The 22,329-nt window shown below is 40.3% G+C and overlaps 1 protein-coding gene across 2 annotated transcripts in view; it reads left to right on the top strand.

Annotated features, from left to right (window-relative positions):
• Nucleotides 1-5,206: 5,206 nt before the first annotated feature.
• The window catches only part of USP45 (ubiquitin specific peptidase 45), a 72,614-nt gene continuing 55,491 nt past the window's right edge, over nucleotides 5,207-22,329 (top strand). For both annotated transcript variants that reach the window (XM_042441065.1, XM_042441157.1), the window contains exons 1-4: nucleotides 5,207-5,350; nucleotides 17,551-17,660; nucleotides 18,917-19,086; nucleotides 19,663-19,766. In XM_042441065.1, the coding sequence (XP_042296999.1) occupies nucleotides 17,561-17,660; nucleotides 18,917-19,086; nucleotides 19,663-19,766 (374 nt within the window). In that variant the 5' untranslated portion in view covers nucleotides 5,207-5,350; nucleotides 17,551-17,560. The remainder of the gene's footprint in view (nucleotides 5,351-17,550; nucleotides 17,661-18,916; nucleotides 19,087-19,662; nucleotides 19,767-22,329) is intronic.

A 22,329-nucleotide genomic window follows, 5' to 3' on the forward strand; every position in this document is an offset into this window, starting at 1 on the left:
GGAGGTCTTTAAACACAGGCTGGATGGCCATCTGTCCCGGGTGCTTTGATTGTGAATTCCTGCATAGCATTGTGGTCTCTTCCAGCTCTATGATTCTGCCATGCTGGCTCCCAATTATTACATTGACTTTAAAGGTCCCACTGCATGGGACTGGAACCCAGCACAAGCATGATATGTAATCAAAGAGTAACACAATAGCAGTAATCTAGCTACAAAGAGTGACATAGCTGAATCATTTTAACTTTGTGTAAAACAGGTTGTGCTAAACTTTGGGCAAATTAAATAACTAAGCAAAAGTGAATGAATGGTTCTAGATCAGGAGTGGGGAACTTGATGAACTACCATTCCCATCATGCTTCACCACCTGCCAAGCTGAAGGAAACTTTAGCCAGGCTCATGAGGGATTGATTGTAGCTTCTCCCATTATGACAATGCTACATGTATGCTACATTACAGTTGTCCCTCTGCATGTCATATTGAGGAGGGAGCAAGCTTGTTTTCTGCTGCTCCAGAGACTAGGACCCGAAGCAATGGATGCAAACTGCAGGAAATAATAATAATAATAATAATTTTTTATTTGTATACCGCTATTCCAAAGATCATAGCGGTGAACAGCAAGTAAGCTAATTAGCAAGTAAGCTAATTTGCCCCCAACAGTCTGGGTACTCATTTTAGCGACCTCGGAAGGATGCAAGCCTGAGTCGAGCTTGGGCCCTTTTGCTGGTCTTGAACTCGCAACCTTGTGGTTTCGAGTGAATGGCTGCAGTACAGGCATTTAACCACTGCGCCACCAGTGCAATATTGAGATTCCACCTCAATATTAGGAGGAACTTCCTGACAGTAAGGGCTGTTCGACAGTGGAACAAACTCCCTCGGAGTGTAGTGGAGTCTCCTTCCTTGGAGGTCTTCAAGCAGAGGCTGGATGGCCATCTGTCGGGGATGCTTTGATTGTGATTTCCTGCATGGCGGGGGGTTGGACTGGATGGCCCCTGTGGTCTCTTCCAACTCTATGATTCTATGATTCTATGATTCATTTGCAGCATTGACTTTTGTGGATTTGATTATTTGCAGTTTTGATCAATACGTTCTGTCTAGGAATCTCTAAGCCCTCCAGAGCAATTCTGTTGGAATTTTACCATAGAGTTGTGTTGGAGAACCTAGATGTCCCTACAATAAACACTTCTCTAGGCATTTCTTGGTCCTCCAGCATGATTCTATGATCAACTTCTGGCTGATGCTGACCATAGAATTCCAGTGGAGGACCTGGAGATTCCTAGAGAGGTGTTCTCTCTCTTTGGTAAAAAGAATAGTGTTTGTTTTTATTTGCAGTTTTTCCACATTCAGAGTGGGCCTTCAGCCCTAACCTCAATGAAAGTGGAGGGACCACTGTATAATTGTATAGTAAGAAGAGGAGGAAAAGCAGGAGGACATATTGGGTTTTGGAAGAAGGAATATATGAACAAGCTGAAAATATGCTCAGCTATCCATGGTTTCATAATAACTTTAAATTCATTCATCTTAAAAGTTAACTTCCCAAGGTGTATCTGAAACATCTGCTTATAATTTGCATTTTTAAAACAATTTTTTCTGAATGTATTAGGAAAAGGTTTGAAGTATTTGCTGCAATTTTTGAATATGTTAACAAGTGTAAGATTCTGTATTTACCCTTTGGCTAAGTGGAAGTGGGGGTCGGTGGGAGATCACTGCTATATTTGGGCCATGTGACATGGCAAGCCTTGTGCTACCAGCTGACACTGCAGGCTGGTGATTCACCCACTAGCGTTATGACAAAGTTCCTTATACAAGAATGTTCAGTGTGCATTGCTCTTTATAAACATACGTATAAAGAGGTAAGGCTATTAATTCACATGTAAGTCCTGACTAGCAGCAGGTCTTCTTTCAAGTAGCCAGAACTGCAAGTTTTTCAAAGCTCCTTCTTGTTTATCTGTGATATTATGTGGATTATTTTAAATAATGTTTCACAATATTTTTAAAGCCCTTTAACAGCCAGCCTCATGGCATATGGTGGCTGTGCCTTTCCACATGCAAGAGCTATCACTGGTACAAACCAGTCATGTCATATGATAGCCAGCTACAGTATGGCACTTCATAAACTGTTATCTGAGTTGTAGCTGAAGAAACAGAAGGCAGCGTACTTAGAGGTTAAAGCAAACATTCAGAATTAAGAGTCTTCTGCTGGAACTGGCAGTGCCTTTCCTCCAGAGTAGTCCCCGCAAATAAATAACCACATGGAACTGCACCATTAAACACAACAGAGTCCTTCACTTTTGTTAGTGAAAATACTTCTATTATAGCAAGCTTTCACCTGCTAAGTGCTTATTTTCTTTAAAGCAGAGGCTGGAATTATGTGGCCTTTGAGATATAGCGTACACTCCAAAATTTCACAGATCAAACCCAAGATGCATGTGGCTAAGCAACATCAAAGTGTGGTCAAGATGGCAAAAGTTGTTAATAAGGAAGAACATAAACTAGAAGAGACTGCAGCAGTTTTCTTTTGCCTGGCCATATACTGGAATGCTAAAGTAGGCAGTAAAGAAGAGTCAAAAACAGTAGGAAGATTCAGACTAGGCACAAGAAATGAAGCAGAAGAGCAACTAACAGAATTTTGTGAAGCTATCAAACTGTTCATTGCAAATACCTTTTTCATACAACCATATAGGAGAATATATACATGGACATTATCAGATGGTCAATACAAAAATCAGAGAGACTATATAACTGGAAGCAGAAAATGGAAAAGCTCAATTTTTGCAAACAAAATAGACCAGGTGCTGACTGTGCTACAGATTATGAACCATTTATATATAAAAATGAGTGAATCTGAAGAACAAAACAGAAACAATAATTATACTAAAATATGATCTGACCGATAGTTCAACAGAATTTACAATTAAAGAAATAGATTTGTGTTATTAAGCATAATTGACCTTGAACCAGATGAACTATGATCAGAAGCCAAGGACACAGTCAAGGGAGAATGCAGAAAGACACAATCGGTGGCCAATAAGAAAGAGAAGAAACTATGGATAACTGATGAAACACTTCAAGCAATAAAGTGGTCTCTTGCTAATTTTTTTAAACTGACTTTATATCTATATATTAAAAACAACTAAATGCAGCATTTTGTGTAGAATTGTGGGTTTAAATAATTTGTTAGTTGCTCTGTGTGGTGCATCTGTACTATTATTTAAGATATTTCTATATTGCTTGAAACAATGAAATGTTTAATATAAAAACATTCATATCACACTAAAAGGATACAGCTTTATATAAATGTACAAAAGTACATTTGGTATCATTTAAGAATAGCAACTAAAAGCTAATATAAATCTGTAACAGCCAATATAAACCTACAACTTTTGTTAATCTGCTGGAGGATTCCTGACCAGTATTGGCCTATTGTGATCCACTGAAAGGATCTATTTGATAGATAATTGGTCTGAAGCACACAGAGATGTTTTTTCAATATACAGCAATTTCTATGAATGTATGGAAGATATCCACATATACAAAAATGAAATGATGAAGAGGGATATCTCCATATATGTATTACATTGTATCAAGGCAATGACAGATGTTGACTGAAACAATTCCCTCTTTCTAATATTATTTGGTACAAATCATGAAGTATTTTTATAAATCATAAATTAATTATTGTTTTTACTCAGGTGAACTTTGAAGAGGTATATTACTGACTTTCTTGTGGTTTATAATTATAATTAAATCAAGGGTAAAACATCTCTTTGAATGGAGAAATGTGACGGATTTAAGTTGGCATACAAACTGGTTCACTACTTGTTGGCTGCCAGCCTGTCCATATGGCATCCTTTTTTACAGATAGGTTCAAAACTATCTTTTAATGACAGAATAATTGAAAAGAAAATCTAAGTGAAGTAATATAACATATTATTGAGGTCTTTAAAAATAAAGTTTAAATTCATGGAGGAAAAGATTATTAATGACTAGTAGTCATGGTGACTGTATATTACCTCCAGTATTCTATATCTCTGGAGAGAATGGTTTGAATCCCTGCTTTGGCCATGGAAATGTATTAGGTGACCGTGGGCAAGTCACACTTACTCAGCCTCAGAGGAAGGCAACCCCCTGCAGAAGATATCTTGCCAAGAACCATAAGTTGAAAGACCCTTGAAGGGACACAACAACAACAACTATGAGGCATTATGCCAAATACTGATTTGCTAAGGATCACCACTGGGAGGATGGGAATAGTGTTTATGCATTACTTCTGTTTGACCACCGTGAAAACAAAGCAAAACCACTTAGTCCTTCCAATACTGCACAGCCAAATTTGAAGAAGGGATGTGGCATAGGATGTGTTTTGCATGCAGACGGTCCTAGATGCAGTGTCTGGCTTCTTCAATTAAAATTTTTAGAAAGCAGGCAAAGACAGTGGTCTGAGACTATGACCAGCTGTCAAGTCATACTGGAGTCAATCTGGGGTGGACAACCTACACCTCCAAGGCAGCATGTGGTTCTTGGCCTAGTTTCAAAATTCTTTTGCGGGCTGCATCTGCACTCCAGGAATAATCCAGTTTGACATACTTTAACTGCCTTGGCTCAGACCTATGGGATTCTGAGATATCTAGTTTTGTTAGAGCCTCAAAAAAACTCTACCAATCCCAGGATTCCATAGGATGGAGGCATGGCAGATAGAGTGGTGTCAAGCTGGATTATTTCTGCACAAAAGCCCACCATTGTTGTTGTTGTTGTGTACCTTCAAGTCTTTTCTGACTTATGGAAACCTTAAGGTGAAGCTATCATGGGGATTTCTTGGCAAGATCTCTTCAGAGGGGGCTTTTGCCTTAGGCAAGTCACACTCTCTCAGCCTCAGGGTGGGAAAAAGGCAAAGACAAAAGCCTCATCTGAAGAAATACTGTCAAATAAACCTCATGATATCATGGGGTTTTTTTGGCAAGATCTCTTCAGAGGGGGGGCCATTGCCTTTACCTCCCCCTGATGAGGCTGAGAGAGTGTGACCTGCCCAAGGCCACCCAGTGTGTTGTTATTACATGGCTGAATAACATTAGTAGTAATAATAATAATGGTAATAATAAAACAGTATTTGTGTGGGTGCAAAGGGGGCTTTCTCTCATCCCCCTGTCGGCCCACAGGCAAGATGGGCGGCGGGGAGGCGTCAGGAGGAGGCAGGGCAGAGGAAGACCAGCCCAGCCCAGGGCGGCCGGTGAGGCAAGGGAAGGGAGGGAGGCCTTTCCCGGCAACACTGCTTCCTGCTCCTCCTCCTCCTCTTCCAGGCCAAGCTGCCTCCGCCGCAACCGCCCTGATCTTGCTGGTGGTCTCGCCCAGCGAGGTGAGTGCCTTGAGGGGGCCTCTTGGGCCACCCTTTTCCTGAGGGAAACCGACGGGAGCCGGGGCTGTGGCTGCGCTTTCTGAGGGAAACTGCCACGAGTGAGAGTGGTGTTGGTGGCATTATTATTATTATTATTATTATTACACTTGTTCTTCCATATTCTCTAGGGTCAGGGGAACAAGGCCCCCGGGAATATGGAAAAGCCGCAAATAACAAAAACACCATGTTTTTAACCTGAGAGGACACCTCTCTAGGAATCTCTAGTGCAACTCTGTGGTCAACGTCCGACAGACTCAGACCATAGACCTGCCCTGAGAATGCCTAGTGGAGTGTCCTCTCTAGGAATCTGTAGGTCCTCCAGTCCAACTCTGTGATCAGCATCCGCCAGACATTGACCATAGAGCTGCCCTGGAGGAGCTACAGACGCCTAGTGGAGTGTCCTCTCTAGGAATCTGTAGGTCCTCCAGTCCAACTCTGATCAACATCCGCCAGACATTGACCATAGAACTGCACTGGAGGAGCTACAGACATCTAGTGGAGTGCCCTCTCTAGGAATCTGTAGGTCCTCCAGTTCAACTCTGTGATCAACATCCACCAGACATTGACCATAGAGCTGCCCTGGAGGAGCTACAGACGCTTAGTGGAGTGTCCTCTCTAGGAATCTCTAGTGTGTCTTTCAGTGCAACTTTTTGTTAAAGTTGACCATAGAGTTGCAATCGAGGAGGACCTAGATGTTCCTAGAGAGAACATATTAATCAAATCCATCAATAATCACATCCGCAAAAGTTAAAGCTGCAAATATGGAGGGATGAGTGTATATTATTATTTTGGTGGCCTGTTCCTTAGGCCGGTTACTAGCCCCTCATGGCTACTGGGAGTGTGGTTTCCTCGCCTGCCGTTTGCTTCTGGCCTCCTTGGATTTCTGTGTAGCCTTGAAAATGCACTGTTTGGGCAACTTGGGCAAGTCACAGTCTCTCAGCCTCAAGGGAATCACAAGCACAACTGCAATCAGCCTCAGTTCCCAGAATTCCATTGCATGGATGGCTGTTAAAATGGTGTTAACCAGAATTAAAATGGTGTCAGTCACAAACCTTCTCCTTGAATTCTGTGAGGCCTTGAAAAACCACTGTTTGGGTGCCTTGGACAGGTCACACTCTCTCAGCCTCAGGGGAAGGCAGTCCCAAGCCCCCTCCTTGAATTCTGTGTGGCTTTGAAGATCCACTGGGTGGCCCTTGGGCAAGTGACACTTTCTCAGCCTCTGGGGAAGGCAAGCATAAACCTCCTCTGAATAAATCTTGCCAATAAAAGCCCAGGCTAGCTTCACCTTTGGGTCTCCATGAGTCAGAAATGACTTGCACGTACAACAACAACAACAACAACTTGGCCTTTGCTTTGACCCCTTCTGGCTGCACCTGCACTGCAGAAATAATCCAGGTTGGCAACAGTTTAACTGCCATGGCTCCATCCTATGGGATTCTGGGGTTTGTAGGTTTTTGTGGCACTAGAGCTCTCTGAAAGAGAAGGCCAAATAGCTCACAGAATTACAGTTCCCAGAATTCCCTAGCATCTGTGCTATGGCTGCTAAAGTGGTGTCAGCCTGGATTATTTTCTGCAGTGCAAACTCAGCCAGGGCAGGGATTGAGAGTATTCCGTCTGAGTCCACATTGTGGAAATAATCCAGGCTGGTACCACTTTAAATGCCATGGCTCAATGCCAGGGAATTCTGGGAACTGTAATTTTGTGAGACATTTAGCCTTCTCTGTCAGAGCTCTCTTGTGTCGCAACAAACTACAGTTCTCAGAATTCAGTCTCATTGATGGCAGCTAAAATAAGTGTCAACTTGAATTATTTCTGCTGTGCAGATGGAGCCTCAGTGCTTCCTCCTTCTGTTGACAGTCCCATTTTAGGAAGGCTATTTGCTAAGGTTCAAGCACTTTAAGTGCTAAAGAAATACAGGCTGAGGCTCCATCAATCCTGCAGACACAGCTATAACTGCCATGGCTCAGTGGTATGGAGTTCTGAGCTTTGTCATTTTGTGAGATTTAAGGTCCTCTGCCAGAGAGCCCTGGTGACACAACAAACTACAAATCCCAGGATTGCATAGGATGGAGCATGGCAGATAAAGCAGTGTCAAACTGCATTAATTCTGCAGTGTAGATGCAGCCTGAGTCTTCCTTATCCAAAATGCTTGGGACCAGAAGGATTTTTGATGTTTTGGGATTTTGGAATATTTACATATACATAACGAGATACTTTGGAGATGGGGCCCTTGTCTAAACATGCAATTTCCGTTTCATATACACCTTAATATGCATAGCCTGAAGGTAATTTTATGCATAATTTTTAAAAAATATTGCACATGCAACAAAATTTGTATACGTTGAACCACCAGAAAGCAAAGGTGTCACTATCTTAACTACCCATGTGAACAATTTTGGATTTTGGAGGATTTTGGCATTCTGGCTAAGGGAAACTCAACCTGTATCCGCTTCTTAAGTTAGGGACTGACAATTTTTTACTTCACTGTGCCATTTAGCTCCAGTTGTTTCTTTGCACCATTTAGTTCCAGTTGTTTATTTCCATATACCATACTTCCCATTTTCTGTATACCATCAGCTTATGGCTCACTGACTGGCATTGGTCTGTGGACCACTGCACTATTCTAGTTTACACTTCTGTGCAAAATCCTCATAGATTATTGTGGGTTGTACTTCCAAATACATATAGAAAAGGTCATGTAAGATAGGTAATTTTGTTGGTCCCTGAGAATATAAAATGGGAAAAAAATTTAAATGAGAAGAAATGTATTCTGTATCTGTTTCTACACCAACCCCGTTTTTTGAGAACTAAGAACAGCAAGGGAGTGCTTCTGATATTGTTCACAGGACAAAAGATAAGAGGTAAAAGCTCAGATTGGACAGCATTCTGTTGATGAAAGCTTATCTGTTATGTAAAGCAGGGGCAGGAATCATGTCACCTCCTGATATTAGTGGACCCCACTTGCCACCATTCCTCACCATTTACTGTCTTTGCTAGGGGTTGCAGTCCACCAACCCGTAATAGGTCTCATGATTCCTATGCCTGATGTAAAGATACATCGAGCTATTTGCTCTCTTATAGGCTCTGAGAAGGTATGTGAAAGAAAACTTGACAGTGCCACAGCAGATAGCATAGAACCATATTTACAATTTAATGTTGAATAATAGTATTGACAATTCAGGATTTCACTTGCAAGTTGGGATTTTTAGAGTGTTTTTAAAAAAAGAAAAATAGAATGATAACCGTAAGAGCCCTGGAATATGGAGTAAGTTAACATTTGCAGTCTAGTTCCTGCTTGATTAATGTGTGCCTGTATTAAATTGTTTCTGTTGTATGCCTTTAAGTTTCTGACTTATGGAGGCACTATCTTGGGGTTTTCATGGCAAGTTTCATCAGAGGGAGTTTGACATTGAGATCCTCTGAGGCTGAGAGACTGTGACTTGTCTAAGGTCACCCAGGGGTTTCTGTGGCCGAGCCAAGATTTGCACCCTGGCCTAGTCCAGCATTCGAACCACTATGCCATGCTGGCTCCCTATGCCAGAATATTAAATTAGGGGTTTCAAATCATAACTTTGATCATTATAACTTTCTCTTTAGTTACCTTCTATTCTGTCAACAAATCAAAATGTTTTGTTAGTGAAGACTGGTTACAGATATTTTAAAGGAGTGTATCACTGTTATTATTTTGTGGCTTGGCTCAAACAGCCTGCCTCTCTCTATATTTACTCTATACTGTATACTCATGTATAAGTCTAGAATTTTTAGTCAAAAAATTGACCCAAAAAGCTTGAATCAACTTATCTACAGGTCAGTGTAAGTACTGTATTTTAACTCTTATTAAAAAATGGGAACTATCCCCTGGTGAAAGGCAAGAATATAATCTGTCCTGGGAGCACTGATCTCCTCTCTACTCTCTCATCCATCCAGACTTTAGTGTGAACACAGTCAGTTGTAACTGCTGAGAATTGTAGGTTCTTTGGCATTGTTTTGCTTTACTTCATTACTTAGATCCTTTGTTGATCCCTAAGTTTTACCCTCGACTTATCTATAGGTAACATAAAAATCAATAATTTCAGCCCCAAAACTTGCCATCGATTATATACAGTACTTGGAAGTAAGTGCCTTTGATTTCAGTAGGATCCTTTCATGGAAGCTTGCTTTACATTTTTGATTTATTCAGTTAACTTTAGCCAAAGTAAACCATCTCCTTAGACATGCAGCTGTTCACTGTTTGCAGTTCACTGGTTGAATCATTTATGGTTCAAGCTGCTCCCAGTTTGCTACCTAAACAAGAGACCCAATTTGCGCTGTACCTAAACTTCCTTTAGTAATTTGGTATAGTATTCTTAGTACTGTATAATATCTCAGTAGCTGAAGGATAACAACACATGGAACAAAGCATTTTTATAGAGCTACCTATAACTTGGAGAAACTACATGCCAGTTTAGTAAAGCAACATTACTACTAACTTCCACACAAGTATGTTTAACTGTATTAAAGAACTGATCTTATTTAGTATCATTGGCTTCAGCTTGGTACATACAGACAACTATGCCATTTACAGAATTACAATATGCTAAAAATTCACAGTCTAGATAGGCAGGATCACCAAATCTTTCTTATCTTCTATTCTGCACAAGATTTTTTAAAAAAGGGTGTGTGTTTTAAACATTTTCATGGTGTTTTTTAAACTGTTAACATTGGTTTATTATTTATTGCCTGTTCTAAACCTCACAGATCTTTATTAGTTAGTAGTAGCTAATTCTTTCATATAGATTATTGGAACTGGTTCAGTAAAAGGTATAACAACTTTAAAAACACTAACCAATTTGCCTTGTCATTTCAAGTTATATCAGTAGATCAGTATGGCATGTGTGCCTTGCCCTTTGCCACATAGTTCAGTGTTGGAAGGTGAAGGACATAGAATAGGGTATATTTATAGATAAGAGCATGCAGCTATCCTTTCCCCTCTAAATCAAAATAAATTATTGGAAAACGTTTTGAAATCCTGCTTTATTGATCAACATAGTCTGCCTCTCTCAAAACACAGGAAGCTGTTTTGTATGGAATCAGAACATTTATCCTAACGTGGCGCATACTTCACATATTTTTCCGTAACAGTAACATGAACACAGGGTGAAATATAGCAATCTCTGCCTGATTTTCATTAACTTTCCTGGTGACTGTAGACATATCAACATGATATATACACAAATCACACTGAAATAGATTTTCACTAGTATTTGGTCATCCAGTTCCCCTGTGATTAAATGCAGTTTTTCATGTGACAAGTTGTCAAGTAAGGGCCTCTAGCAGAACGCAAAGATCTTTTTTTTTAAAGAACCGGAGACAAGCAATTCAACATAGCTGCAACATGACTTCAAAACGTGGCAAAATGAACATAATAAATTAGAAACACAGACAGCAGAAGTTGAATTGTTTCTTTTCAAAATGTCTGTTATAAGTACCAATACTTGTTTATTCATTTTTATTGCAATTATCAGAGACATATTCATCTGAATGTTTGGTTGGAAGGTGGCAAAAAATACAGTGAATTGGATACAGATAAGCAGTGCTTCCAAATTGACATCTCCCAGTATTACCAGACAAAAAACTATTCCATAATTTAGTCCTTAACATTTTTTTATAGACAGAAGAAGAAGCAGGAAATCATGGGAGAGTTATAAATGGAAGTTGACATAATTTGATACCCTTCTTTCCCATAAAAATCTATGAGACAGTTGTACAGAAAGCCTCACCTGGAAGGAACCCTATTGCACTCTGATGCAGTAGGAATTGATGCAGAAAGTTAATCATGACTAACTCAAGCCCCATTTGATGCTAACCTAGTGTCTGGTAATTTGGGCTGAACCTGGAAAGGAGAAATAATGCAGTTTGTCACTGCTTTAACTGCCATGGCCCAGTGCTATAAAATTTTGGGATTTGTAGTTTTGTGAGATATTTAGCCTTTTCTGACACAGAGCTCTGGTGCCGCAACAAACTACAAATACCAAGATCCCATGGAATGGAACCATGGCAGTTAAAGCAGTGTTAAACCACATTATTTCTGCAGTGCAGATGCATCCTTAGCCTGGATCCAGCCTAATCTTAAATACACTGTTGAAAGAAGATTATGTGGTATTTTCTGTATCCATTTAAAAATAACAAGATTAATGGTGGCTATAGAGAATAATTATTGGATGAATCAGCACCCTCAGACTGTAATTTTCATTACAAAGGGTGTGCTTGCATTCCAGCTGAAATTCTGCAGAACTCTTGGTTGTCATGTATGAGTGGTATGCTGTTCAGGCACTCCTACTTGCAGAGGAAGCATATAAACAAATGACAGACCTTTACTCTGTACTTGGTTTATTGTGTATGGTCTCTTAAACCTAGAGAAAGAATACAACGATTATTCTCAGCTTTTTTTTCTAGTTTGCTAGGGCAAAAAACAAACAAACAAAAAAAGAGCATGGAAATTGTCTGATTCCAAATAATACAATACATTGATTGTGAAGGCAAGCTCTATGGTTTGTTTAGCTGCTTGGACTGCAAATGGGAGTGATTAAGCAGTTGCATCATGCTGCTCATTCATGGCAAGGCAGGGTTCTAGTGAATCCTGGTTTGTTGTGTTATGGAAATATATCCATTATGTAACACACTCTGGATTATACCCAACATACTTGCGTGTGTTGATAGGATGCTCAAGCCAAAGAATTCCCAGCTGCCTTCTCCCCTGTGTTACGTTCCCTTATGGTCCTTAAAATACTATCATGAGGGCCTGCCAAAACTTAGGAAAGGCCAAGAGTCACAGGGGACTGGAGTGAGGAGGAGAAATTTCTGTTTGCAGATATCTCTTCTGTCCCTGTTAGCACAATCTCCCTTTATTTAGTTAAAGCTTATTTTTATATTGTGTGTATAACATCCACGTCATAGTCTTTAAGATCATTTTTTCCCTTCTCTATACTTTATGTTCATTTCTTGACCAATGACTGCTAACTTTGCTCAGGGTTGTTGTTTTTAGGTGAAGGATTGTTGTCAAAAGCCTTTTGGAAGTTCCAAGTAGATCAGACTACCCTGTCTATATATTTATTGACATTCTCAGCTTGAATATCAGTTAATTCTGTGCAGATGCATTGAGTTAAATCATTCAGAATATTGGTGCTAGTTATTATAAGCATCTTAGAGAGCTGTCTTTCTTACTTCAAGATGGAGGCAGCTTTTTAGCTTACCAATATGCTTTATATGTTGCTGACTAGTGAAGTTTCCCTATAATTTACTTGATTTGTAAAGATTTTGTCAGATTTCTTCAGGAAATATTGCAAAACTGGTATTCTCTAGATTAGTTTCCCCTTAAGTTGTGTAGCAGCACACCATCTGTCTCTTGGGTTTTGCTGGTAGTGTCCAAAGTAGAGCAACTTGTCCTTGGTTTGAGATTGACATGTGTCATGAAGAACAAACTGGGACAGCCTGCTATGTGGGGGAAAAAGATGTAATGTTACACTCTTGGCAGTTAGTCACTGGCTTCCTGGGAAACAGTGCTAATCATTCCATCAGCCTGACATCCTACTGCCTTGTCAACCACTGTGTATACTCCCCTTAGGCTATATCAGAGCCTTACATCCAAACCCATTATCTCCAAGCTCTGTAGGTTCTAGGACTGTAAAAGCAACTTATATTGGATCATAAAATGCAGATAGTAAGCAAGGTTCTCTTTCTCTCTCATCATACTTATGGAGGTTTGCTGAATATTTTTATGATGAAGAAAACTGGACAGTAGTGAAATGTATTAATTTAATTTAGCACTTGTGGCGGACCATCAATTCCTAGTTCTTCTGTGGTGTAGTTTCCATATGGTGATTGAATCCAGACTTGTCCAGCATTCTTATAAATGGTGGATTGGATGCTTCAGCATACATTTGGCTTTTAATTCACTCTGTGGCAAAGCTTCCAAAAGGAGGTTTTGAATTGTCCTTTTCCTGCTCTATCCTGACACACAGCTTCTTCTCCTTTTCCTGCTCTATCCTGACACACAACTTTAAAATCAAGCAAATACCAAATTGGGGGATGTATTCTGTACTCCAGATAATTACAATTTATGTAGCTTTTACTACTTGAATAGATGAATCGTCTCTATTTGTTCAAGAAGTCACAGTAAATTTTCCTTGTACTGTATAGACTGATCTGGGAATTTTTTTTAACTTTGGCTATTAAAATAATATACCACCACCACCAATAGAAATATTGCTTTGTACTGAATATCTTATAAAATTATATTATGAGCCAGAAACAGACTAGCACAAAAAGTCAGCTTCCCAGTGGCTTGGGGGCATGGCGTATGCATGATGCACGCCCCCAAGCTGGCAGGAAGCCTCCATGAAGCCACCTGCCCACACAGCAGGCAGCCTTGTGGTGCTCCGATGGTGCAACGTTTAGACACTGCACACTGCAGGAGCACCACAAAGCAGCAGCAGAGGCGGAAAAGCTAGCTTTTTGCTGGCTCAAAAAGGAGCAGTTTTCTGCCACTTCTTTTTGAGCCAGCAAAGCGCCGGGTTGGTGCTGTGGTGAGCGGCTGCCGCAGCCCCAACCCAACACTCAAAGGGGCAACATCAAGCCGCCCCTTCGAGCTGATTTGTGTCAGCCCTATGTTATATTATATTAAAGGAGAACAGGTGCTTAACCTTTTTGTTTTTATTTTTTTTCCACCAATTTAACTGGAAACAGCAGCAGATTTAGTGATATGTAGTTTTCTGGTTCACCTGGATTCCTTTTTAGAAACCAGTGCTATATTGCCCACACTCCATTTTCTAGCTGAAAGATCATTCATAGTGACTTGTTACATATTATTGTTAGGCAACCAGCAATTTAAGTTTGTTTTTAAATGACATTTGCATTTTGTAATTGTCTAATTTTAATTTGTCAGTAAGCTCTAGAACGTCATGTCTTATCACTATTACGTCCCTTCACTCCTCAGGTTTCCCTTCGGAAAATATATGTACAAGCACACGTCTTCCCTACATCTTTCCTACTGAAGAAAGAGGAAAAGAATTCATGCTTCTTGTCTGCAATATTCTTATCCTCCTTGATTATTCTTTTACTGCTGTGGTTTCCTAGCAGGGATTTTCTCCTGATGACAGATGCACTGTGGTGATACTGTCAATGTCCATCACCTATCATCTAACACAATTCCTTGAACTGGCAGAGATGCTATTGAGATCCCTAGTGCTAGGTGGCTTGTACTGACATACTGAAGCTGCATTAAGAGACACAGCTCAGATGCTGATAGATGTAGTGGTAATCTATGTGATACCTGGAATCTGTAACTGAATTGACCAGCTAATTCCAGGAGCTCCTCTGCCATTCCCATTGCAGAGCCATGGTCTACTGTGAGGCAGGCTGGACTATGTAGAGGAAGATTTGTGGACACTGCTTTAGAGGCTATTTGAAGACATACTATGTGATGACACTTCTGTAGTCATTTTAGGTGCAGAGACTTGACCAGCAGAGCTTTTAGAAATTTATTTTTTTTCTTACAGAGAGACTCAATATGTTAGTTGGATGATTGCTTAGTTCTTTGTGTGTGAAACCACTTAGGCTTAAACATAGAGTTTATAATTGGTAGAATACAGCTATTGCCAGAATACAGCTACTGGGATGGGCAGTAGAGAATAAAAGTTAGGCAAGTCATAAGTCAAGATTGAATGGAATCCAAAAGGACACAGACACACCAAACTGCAGAAAGACCCTGTTGCTTGGACAACAAGAAATCATCTTATATTCCTCCTTGTCCAGGAATATCCAGTGGCCAGCTTGGGTTGTCAGAGTCAGTCCAGGGCCTCCTTGCAGCCCAGGTGCTGCAAATGAATGTGGTGGACACACCTGGATGCAAACACTAACAATTTGAGTCTTGACAGCTCCTGACAATAGCAGAGACATAAAGGATTTTGCCTTACTGTTTGTCAATTAATTTTAGTTGTTGACACATGAGAAGCTGGGTGTGGTGCTTGATTAAATCCATGCCACACTATCTTTTTAGTCCTTGTCCTTTGAAATCAGTGATGAAGAATCAGAATCGGTCAGAGCAACCTCAAATTTGAATGTTCTAATAGCTTCCAGTAGGGACGGTTCAGTTTTACCTTCTTTGAAAGAAAGTAATACAGTTATAGCAGAAGCTTTTTCTCATTCCCCTGAGCAATCAAGGCCCTCTCCAAGCTGCCTTTCCTGCCCAAAATGGCAGAATAGACAGTGGTAGGCCAGCTGCAGGTGCTTATGAGATGGAAACAAGATAATCTATCTGATTTCCAGCTATGGTCTGAGATGGAGTTTGGCTTGGTTGCCCTAGGGATGCCCTGTGCTGAGAGAGACTGACAGTAGTAGTCTGACCTCATTTATTCTACCAGACATCACAGCAGCTTTTGATACCATTGATTATATGGTTTCCTTCTGGACCATTTAAGTGGGTTTGGTGTATGTGCACACTGTGCTGCAGTGGCTGTACTGATATGTTACTGAGGAAAATCACAAGGTTGCCCTGAAGCACTACTCCTACTTCTGCCTCTGGGAATTATTGGCTGTATTAGATCTACATGGTTTCCCTTGGAAAAGTTGCCTAGATATGTTGACCTCTGACTGTGGTGCCATTATTAGATTTCTGCAGAACCCTACAGGGTAATGCCCATAGAGAAGAGCAGTAGTCCCCCGAACTATCTTCTTGAAACCACTCAGGTTTCACATGAGGTGCCCGTTGTGTGGGGGATATTTCCTTGTACAATATATGATGGTTATGACACACTGAGAATTTCAGTTGACGGTTGGGGATGGAAGAAGTGTTGCTGCCACTACCAGTCCATAGTTCTGGTTGTTTTACTGCTCTAGGAAGCATTAAGTGCTTATATGCTTGAAAGGCTTTCAGAGCTGTCACTGTGTTGAAACATCTGATCTTCTGATTGATGAATTTGTCCAGTAGCTAGTCATGATGAATGTAGTCCAGCTTGTAATTGGATGACAGTCGAGCTAGCTCTGGACATCAAAAAATGCCACAGGTAGTTACAAAATGAATCTGCATGCAGCTCATATGAAACATGTTATTCTTAGAATAGGGAGGAAGCAACCCCTGCTGTTGTTTGTTGCTTGTGACTTGCAATCTGACTTTGTCTTGGAAAAACCACGAGGCTAAGTATTTATTAGACAATTACTGCTTGATAAAACAGATTACAACTTAATCTATTTTATTTTCTATGGTATGGCATAGTGGAGAAAGTTTTTGACTTGGGATACCTTGATTCAAATTCTCATTGGACATGAAGCTCACTGAATATCTCTGACATAGTAACTGCTGCTCAGTCTATTCATCCTCCCTCTCAGGCGGTTGTTAGGATAGATTAAGTGGGAGGAAACAGTGCCTACTACCCTGAGCTTTGTGGAAGCAGAACGGGATAAAATGTAATGTAAAACATATGGTTAATAACATCAAATGTTGGAAGAAAAGATGACTTGCTACTTGCCTGAATTACAGCACCTACGAGCTGGTTAGTTTTATGGCATTCTACTATCAGGCAGTTATCCCTTCGAACAAAAGATCTTAGATTATTTAATCAGAGTCTGCATTATGCTGGGAGCATTACATTAACATAGTTATACAGTTGGCCCTCCGTTTTTGTGGGGGATCTGTTCCGGACGCCCCCCCCCCCCACGAAAACGGAAACTCACCGATATTCAGGCCCCATTGGCTTGAATGGTGGCGTGTGCCTGTGAGTGTGCGTGGGCATGTGCTGCAGGCACTTGCCCCATTTAGTCCTCTTCTCTTTGCCCCCAGCAGATATGGGAGGGGCATGAATTTCAAATCCGTGAAAACGGAAGGGTGACTGTATTTTAATATAACCTCTTCCTCTGTTTCTGGCAAGCTTCATTCTCATTGTACAATATAATACATAGATGAGACTTAAAAATTGTGGCATATTAAGCAGGTGTGGTTTAAAAGAAGTGATTGGGAGCCACTATAAGCAAGACAGTTGGAAGAGTTATTGCCAGAGAACTCTCTGGACTCTTTAAGGTTGCTTGTGTTATTTCCATATGAATATAATGCACCATGCTAAGCGTTGCTTATGAGAGCTATACCTTTGCATATTATCAATACATAGCTCACTTTTTTCTTCTTCCAGTAAGTAATAGATGCGGGTAAAAGATCCATCAAGAGTTGTGTCTGACAGAACCAAGAGACACAAAAAGTCAAATCATCATCAGGATGAAGACTCTTCAGATGATATTGCAGGTATGAAAGTTACGTCATAGTCATAACCATTCTGACTATGTGATAGCTACTAGTATTTGGAGATGCTACATTAAATGTGAATCTAATGTGCAGGAAATGTGGAGACACGGCCATCCACCAAACAGGTGCATGCTCATTGTACTCAACTAACTTTTGTTATTTTGGGCTACACAAAAGCTTAATTGTGATGCTGCATACATATAGCTGTTTCACCACAAACATTTGTTGTGCTTTAGATGAATTTTGAGCAGTTACTAAATGGAGATGGAAGAAATCAGCCCAAATAATTAAGAAAAATTCATTTGGTTTCAAATAATCAGCAAGCTGGTTATGCTACTAATTTAATTAGAATATTTTAGTAGCAGAGATAGTTGTGATCAAACGTTTATGCCCAGATCATGTATGATTTAATCTTAGCTTTAGAGTACTCTTGAGTGAGTTATTTGCTTATTGAACTGTATGTATTTATAATGGAATGAGATGGGAAGAGTTGAATTAGCGGAGACAACCAAGACAATAAGTGTGGAGGGAAAGGAGTAAAGTTTTGGGAGTATGGTGTTTTTCTTTTTTAAAAGATGGAGGGAAAATGCATAAACCTGCCAGCTTATACAACAGCCACAATTTCAACTGTGGCCACTATTGTTAGTGTTGCTCTGAAAGGGACTGGGGCTATCACATATATCTCTACGAAACCTTAAATGGTAGTCACATGGACAAGTGGTTGGCCCCATATTAAGTTGCAAACATAGGCCAAAGTCATGCATTGTCAGACATAGTTACAATGATGAAGTTCTGTCATCCTAGCTGCTTATGCTGATGCCACCCCCATTCTATTTCATAAGCCAGGGGAGTGTCTAACCAACGGGTATCTAAGGTGCTGCAGGTCAGGGAGATGGGGAATGTTCACTGTAGTGCTCTTGCAGTTGGGAGACATATTGAGACAAGTAGCTGGAGGTCCTGCTGCAACCTCTTGTCTCAATGTGCCACATGACTTGCAGAGCACAGCAGTCATTCCCCAGCACTCCAGTCTGCAACACCTTTGGCTGGAGTGCTGCCTGCTTAAGAGGTAGGTTTTTTGAGGATATGTTTGACATTAACGACCAGAAATGTAAATCTTAAAAGTTATGAGATAGTATGTCTGGTTTACAATCTTGTAAATACTGAACAGGATGCCAGACATAATACCTATCAAATAGTGCTTCTGACAATGAAATGTCTGCCTTAAACATTTTAAACATTTAAAACTTCTTTTGTAGGTCTGACATGCCAGCATGTAAGCCAGGCAGTAGATGTGCATAATGTGAAGAGGGCAGTAGCTCAAAATTTCTGGTCAGTATGTTCAGAGTGTTTGAAGGAAAGAAGAATATGTGATGGTGAGCCTGTAATGCCTTCTGACATATTGCTCTGCCTTAAATGTGGCATTCAGGTAAATAAACCTGTGATTTTGCAGATCTGATATTATAGTATTGTATCTTATCAATTTCGTGAAATTCCAATAATGTACCAGTAGGCATCAATCTAGGGCTGAGTATCTGGATTATTTTCCCTTAAGAGATCAGCATTGTGTCAGTTTAGATCTTGTTTAGGAACATCCACCATCTTATTTTCTTTTGGGCATATAACTCTCACTATTTTGGGGGGAAAGGAACGCACTGTGTGGAAACTTGAAAAACAGTAAATTGGATATTTTTGAGATATGCAGAAACTTACCATGTATTGAATGAGTTGTCTGTGATACTGCTCATCTGTCACTGAAGTAGTCAATGTGGATAATGAGAGGTGCAATGGCTGTATGACAAGGCTCCTCATATTGCTATATGGGAGGTTGTGGGAGCAGAATATCCAGGATCAGGTAAGAAGAAAAATATGATTTGACAAATCTTTCTTACTGAAATTTCTAGAAGTATTTAAATTGACAAAATTACTCTTGGATTTGTATTGTGGAATTTTAAAAATTGCTGATTTTGCTGAAGAATATAACATTTTTTTCCATGTCTCTCAGGGCTGCAGTCAAAATTCAGAAGGCCAACACTCTCTAAAACATTTCCAGACAGCACGGGCAGAACCTCATTGCATTGTAATCAATCTCAGCACATGGATTGTATGGTAAGTATATTTTTGTTTTTAGTGGGAGACTGGCATGCCTTTGTGAGTGAAGATAAATAGCTCTGCTGGCACAATGAAAAACAGCAAATCCATGTTAAAGCAAATACCTTTATTTGGCATACTCAGAAGAAATATGTAAGCTTTATCTTTCTTAAATTTCTTCAACAGGTTACAATGCAAAAATCAAGGTTTGTGTATGGGGGAGCAGGCTAGGAGAAGGCTATCTTGATATTGGTCATGAAATCTGCAGGGTTGGAGTCTTGAAATGGAATGTTGGAGAAGGAGGTTTCCAGTTGAGGGTTGTAGTCAATTTATATATAGTCAGCCCTCCATATCCACAGATTTTTTATCCACAGATTCAAGCATCCACGGCTTGAAAATATTAGTGTGTGTGTGTGTGTGTGTGTGTGTGTGTGTGTGTGTATATATATATATAAATTCCCAAAAGCAAACCTTGATTTTGCAATTTATGTAAAGGTCACCATTATCCTATCCATTGTATTTAATGGGATTTAAACATCCACGGATTTTGGTGGCCACAAGGAGTCTTGGAACCAAACTCCAGTGCATACCAAGGGCCGACTGTATACACATAGATATAATAGCTGTAACTTTCCCCTAATAAATCACATGTTTGCTGAAATTAACTTCACAGTGCCCATTGTATTCCCCTACAAAATCCCAATACACTAGGAAATTGAATAACAAATGTACCACACTGCATGGTTCTCATACAACTCTCCTCACAACAAAATAGGTACTGTATAACAGTGGACTTCTTGGCAGGGGCAGTTCTGCTTCCTCCAATAAGGCTGTAACAGCTGCCTCTGGCAATATGGGTTTTATCACTGCATGCATTGGCATAGTAATTTTAAAAATGTCATAAATGGAGGAAACAGTCTGAGTTTTTAAATAAAACAAAAAAATATTTTTTTTAAAAAAACAACCATTTATTTTTCTTTTTAGGAGACACATTTTGCCTGATCACAGCTACAGTAAAGTTCTGAATTTCTGTGTGTCTTTAATTGTAAAGCTGTCAATTCTCAAGGAAGAAATTTAATCTTTAAAATGAACCAGGAAGTTCTTCTTCAAACAGAGGGTGTATCATCCATTGTTATGACTTCATTCATTGTCCAAAAACATACATAGGCTATGGGAGTTAGCTGGTTGTTTACCTAAATATATATATTGTGTGTGTGTGTGTGTGTGTGTGTGTGTGTGTATATATATTAATTAAATGGGCAAATTAGTGACTGCACATTTTGCTTTTTATCTTGGTTTCTACAAGGGTTTGCTTTTATATTTAAATGGAAGATGGGAATTGAGAGATTATACTTTACCCAGATGGATGTATAAGGAGCCCTGATGGTGCAGTGGTTAAATGCTGGTACTGCAGCCACAACATTGTAATAACGATTCTAGAGGGCTGCAAGGTCCACTTAGCCTTGCATCCTTTCGTAGGGTGGTAAAATGTGTACCCAGCTTGTTGGGGGCAATTGACTTACACATTGTAAACCACTTAGGGAGTGCTAGTTCCCTGATAAGCAGTATAGAAATGTACTTACTATTGCTATTGCTCTCTTGTTAGTAGCATATAGACATATAAGTGCATTTTATGCCTGCATACAGTTGGCTTTCCAAATTCGTGGGAGTTAGGGGAACAAGACCCCCAAGAATGTGGAAGAACCGCAAATAACTCCCCCCCTTCCATGCTGAAGCCAGTTAAAGGGACAGGTGGGTGGGGGAAGAGGAGCGAGTGCACGTGCTCATCTTCTTCCCCCACCCTCCTGTCCCTTTAACTGGCTCCCTGCCCCTTTCCTTGTTGGATGGCTTTCCCCAGGTAGCAGTCCAACTGGGAAAGGGGTATGAGAGGAATGGGAAAGAGCCAGGGTTGGTGCATGTCCCCTTCCTGGCTGTTCCCTCCCTCCCGTTTTTTTTTTCCGGAGGGGAAAAGCCCAGGAGGCAGGAGAAGGAGGAAAGCAAATGTATACAGCCTTGACCTCGTGAATGATCAAAACCACAAGTGTCAAAGCCACGAATGTGGAGGGCTGACTATATACCTCTTTTTGGTCATTGTGGAAGGTGGTATTTCCTTCCTCCCTCTGCACCATCCAGTCCACATTCCTGATCTACCATAGAGTCACTGCAGCCCCACCCCAGCCATTCTGGGTGTGGAGGGCAAAATTAGAGCAGGGTTTTGTTTTATGTCTCTGTGACCAGATGTAAACTGATTATGTCATTTGCTGAGACTTCCAGAAAAATCCTGCAGACCTCAGTGGAAGATATAATATTTTTGCGTCTGGCTACAGGAACATAGCCACACGCTTTTCCAATCCCCCACCACTCTCAAAAAAGCACCAAATGGCTATAGCGACTCCACAGTAGGACTGGTGATGGGGTGATCAGTGAATGGGGAATTATAATGTAGTTCTGCATGTGGAACTGCTACACTATTTGGACCATATGGGATGACAGTTATAGTGTAAACTCTAAAAAGCTACTTCATTGTGTCCAATTGTGGTATCAAACTAAAAAGAGCAGTCTAGGGGAGTTTGAGAGGACT

The sequence above is a fragment of the Sceloporus undulatus genome, chromosome 1, assembly GCF_019175285.1.
Source record: "Sceloporus undulatus isolate JIND9_A2432 ecotype Alabama chromosome 1, SceUnd_v1.1, whole genome shotgun sequence".
NCBI classification, from domain to species: domain Eukaryota; kingdom Metazoa; phylum Chordata; class Lepidosauria; order Squamata; family Phrynosomatidae; genus Sceloporus; species Sceloporus undulatus.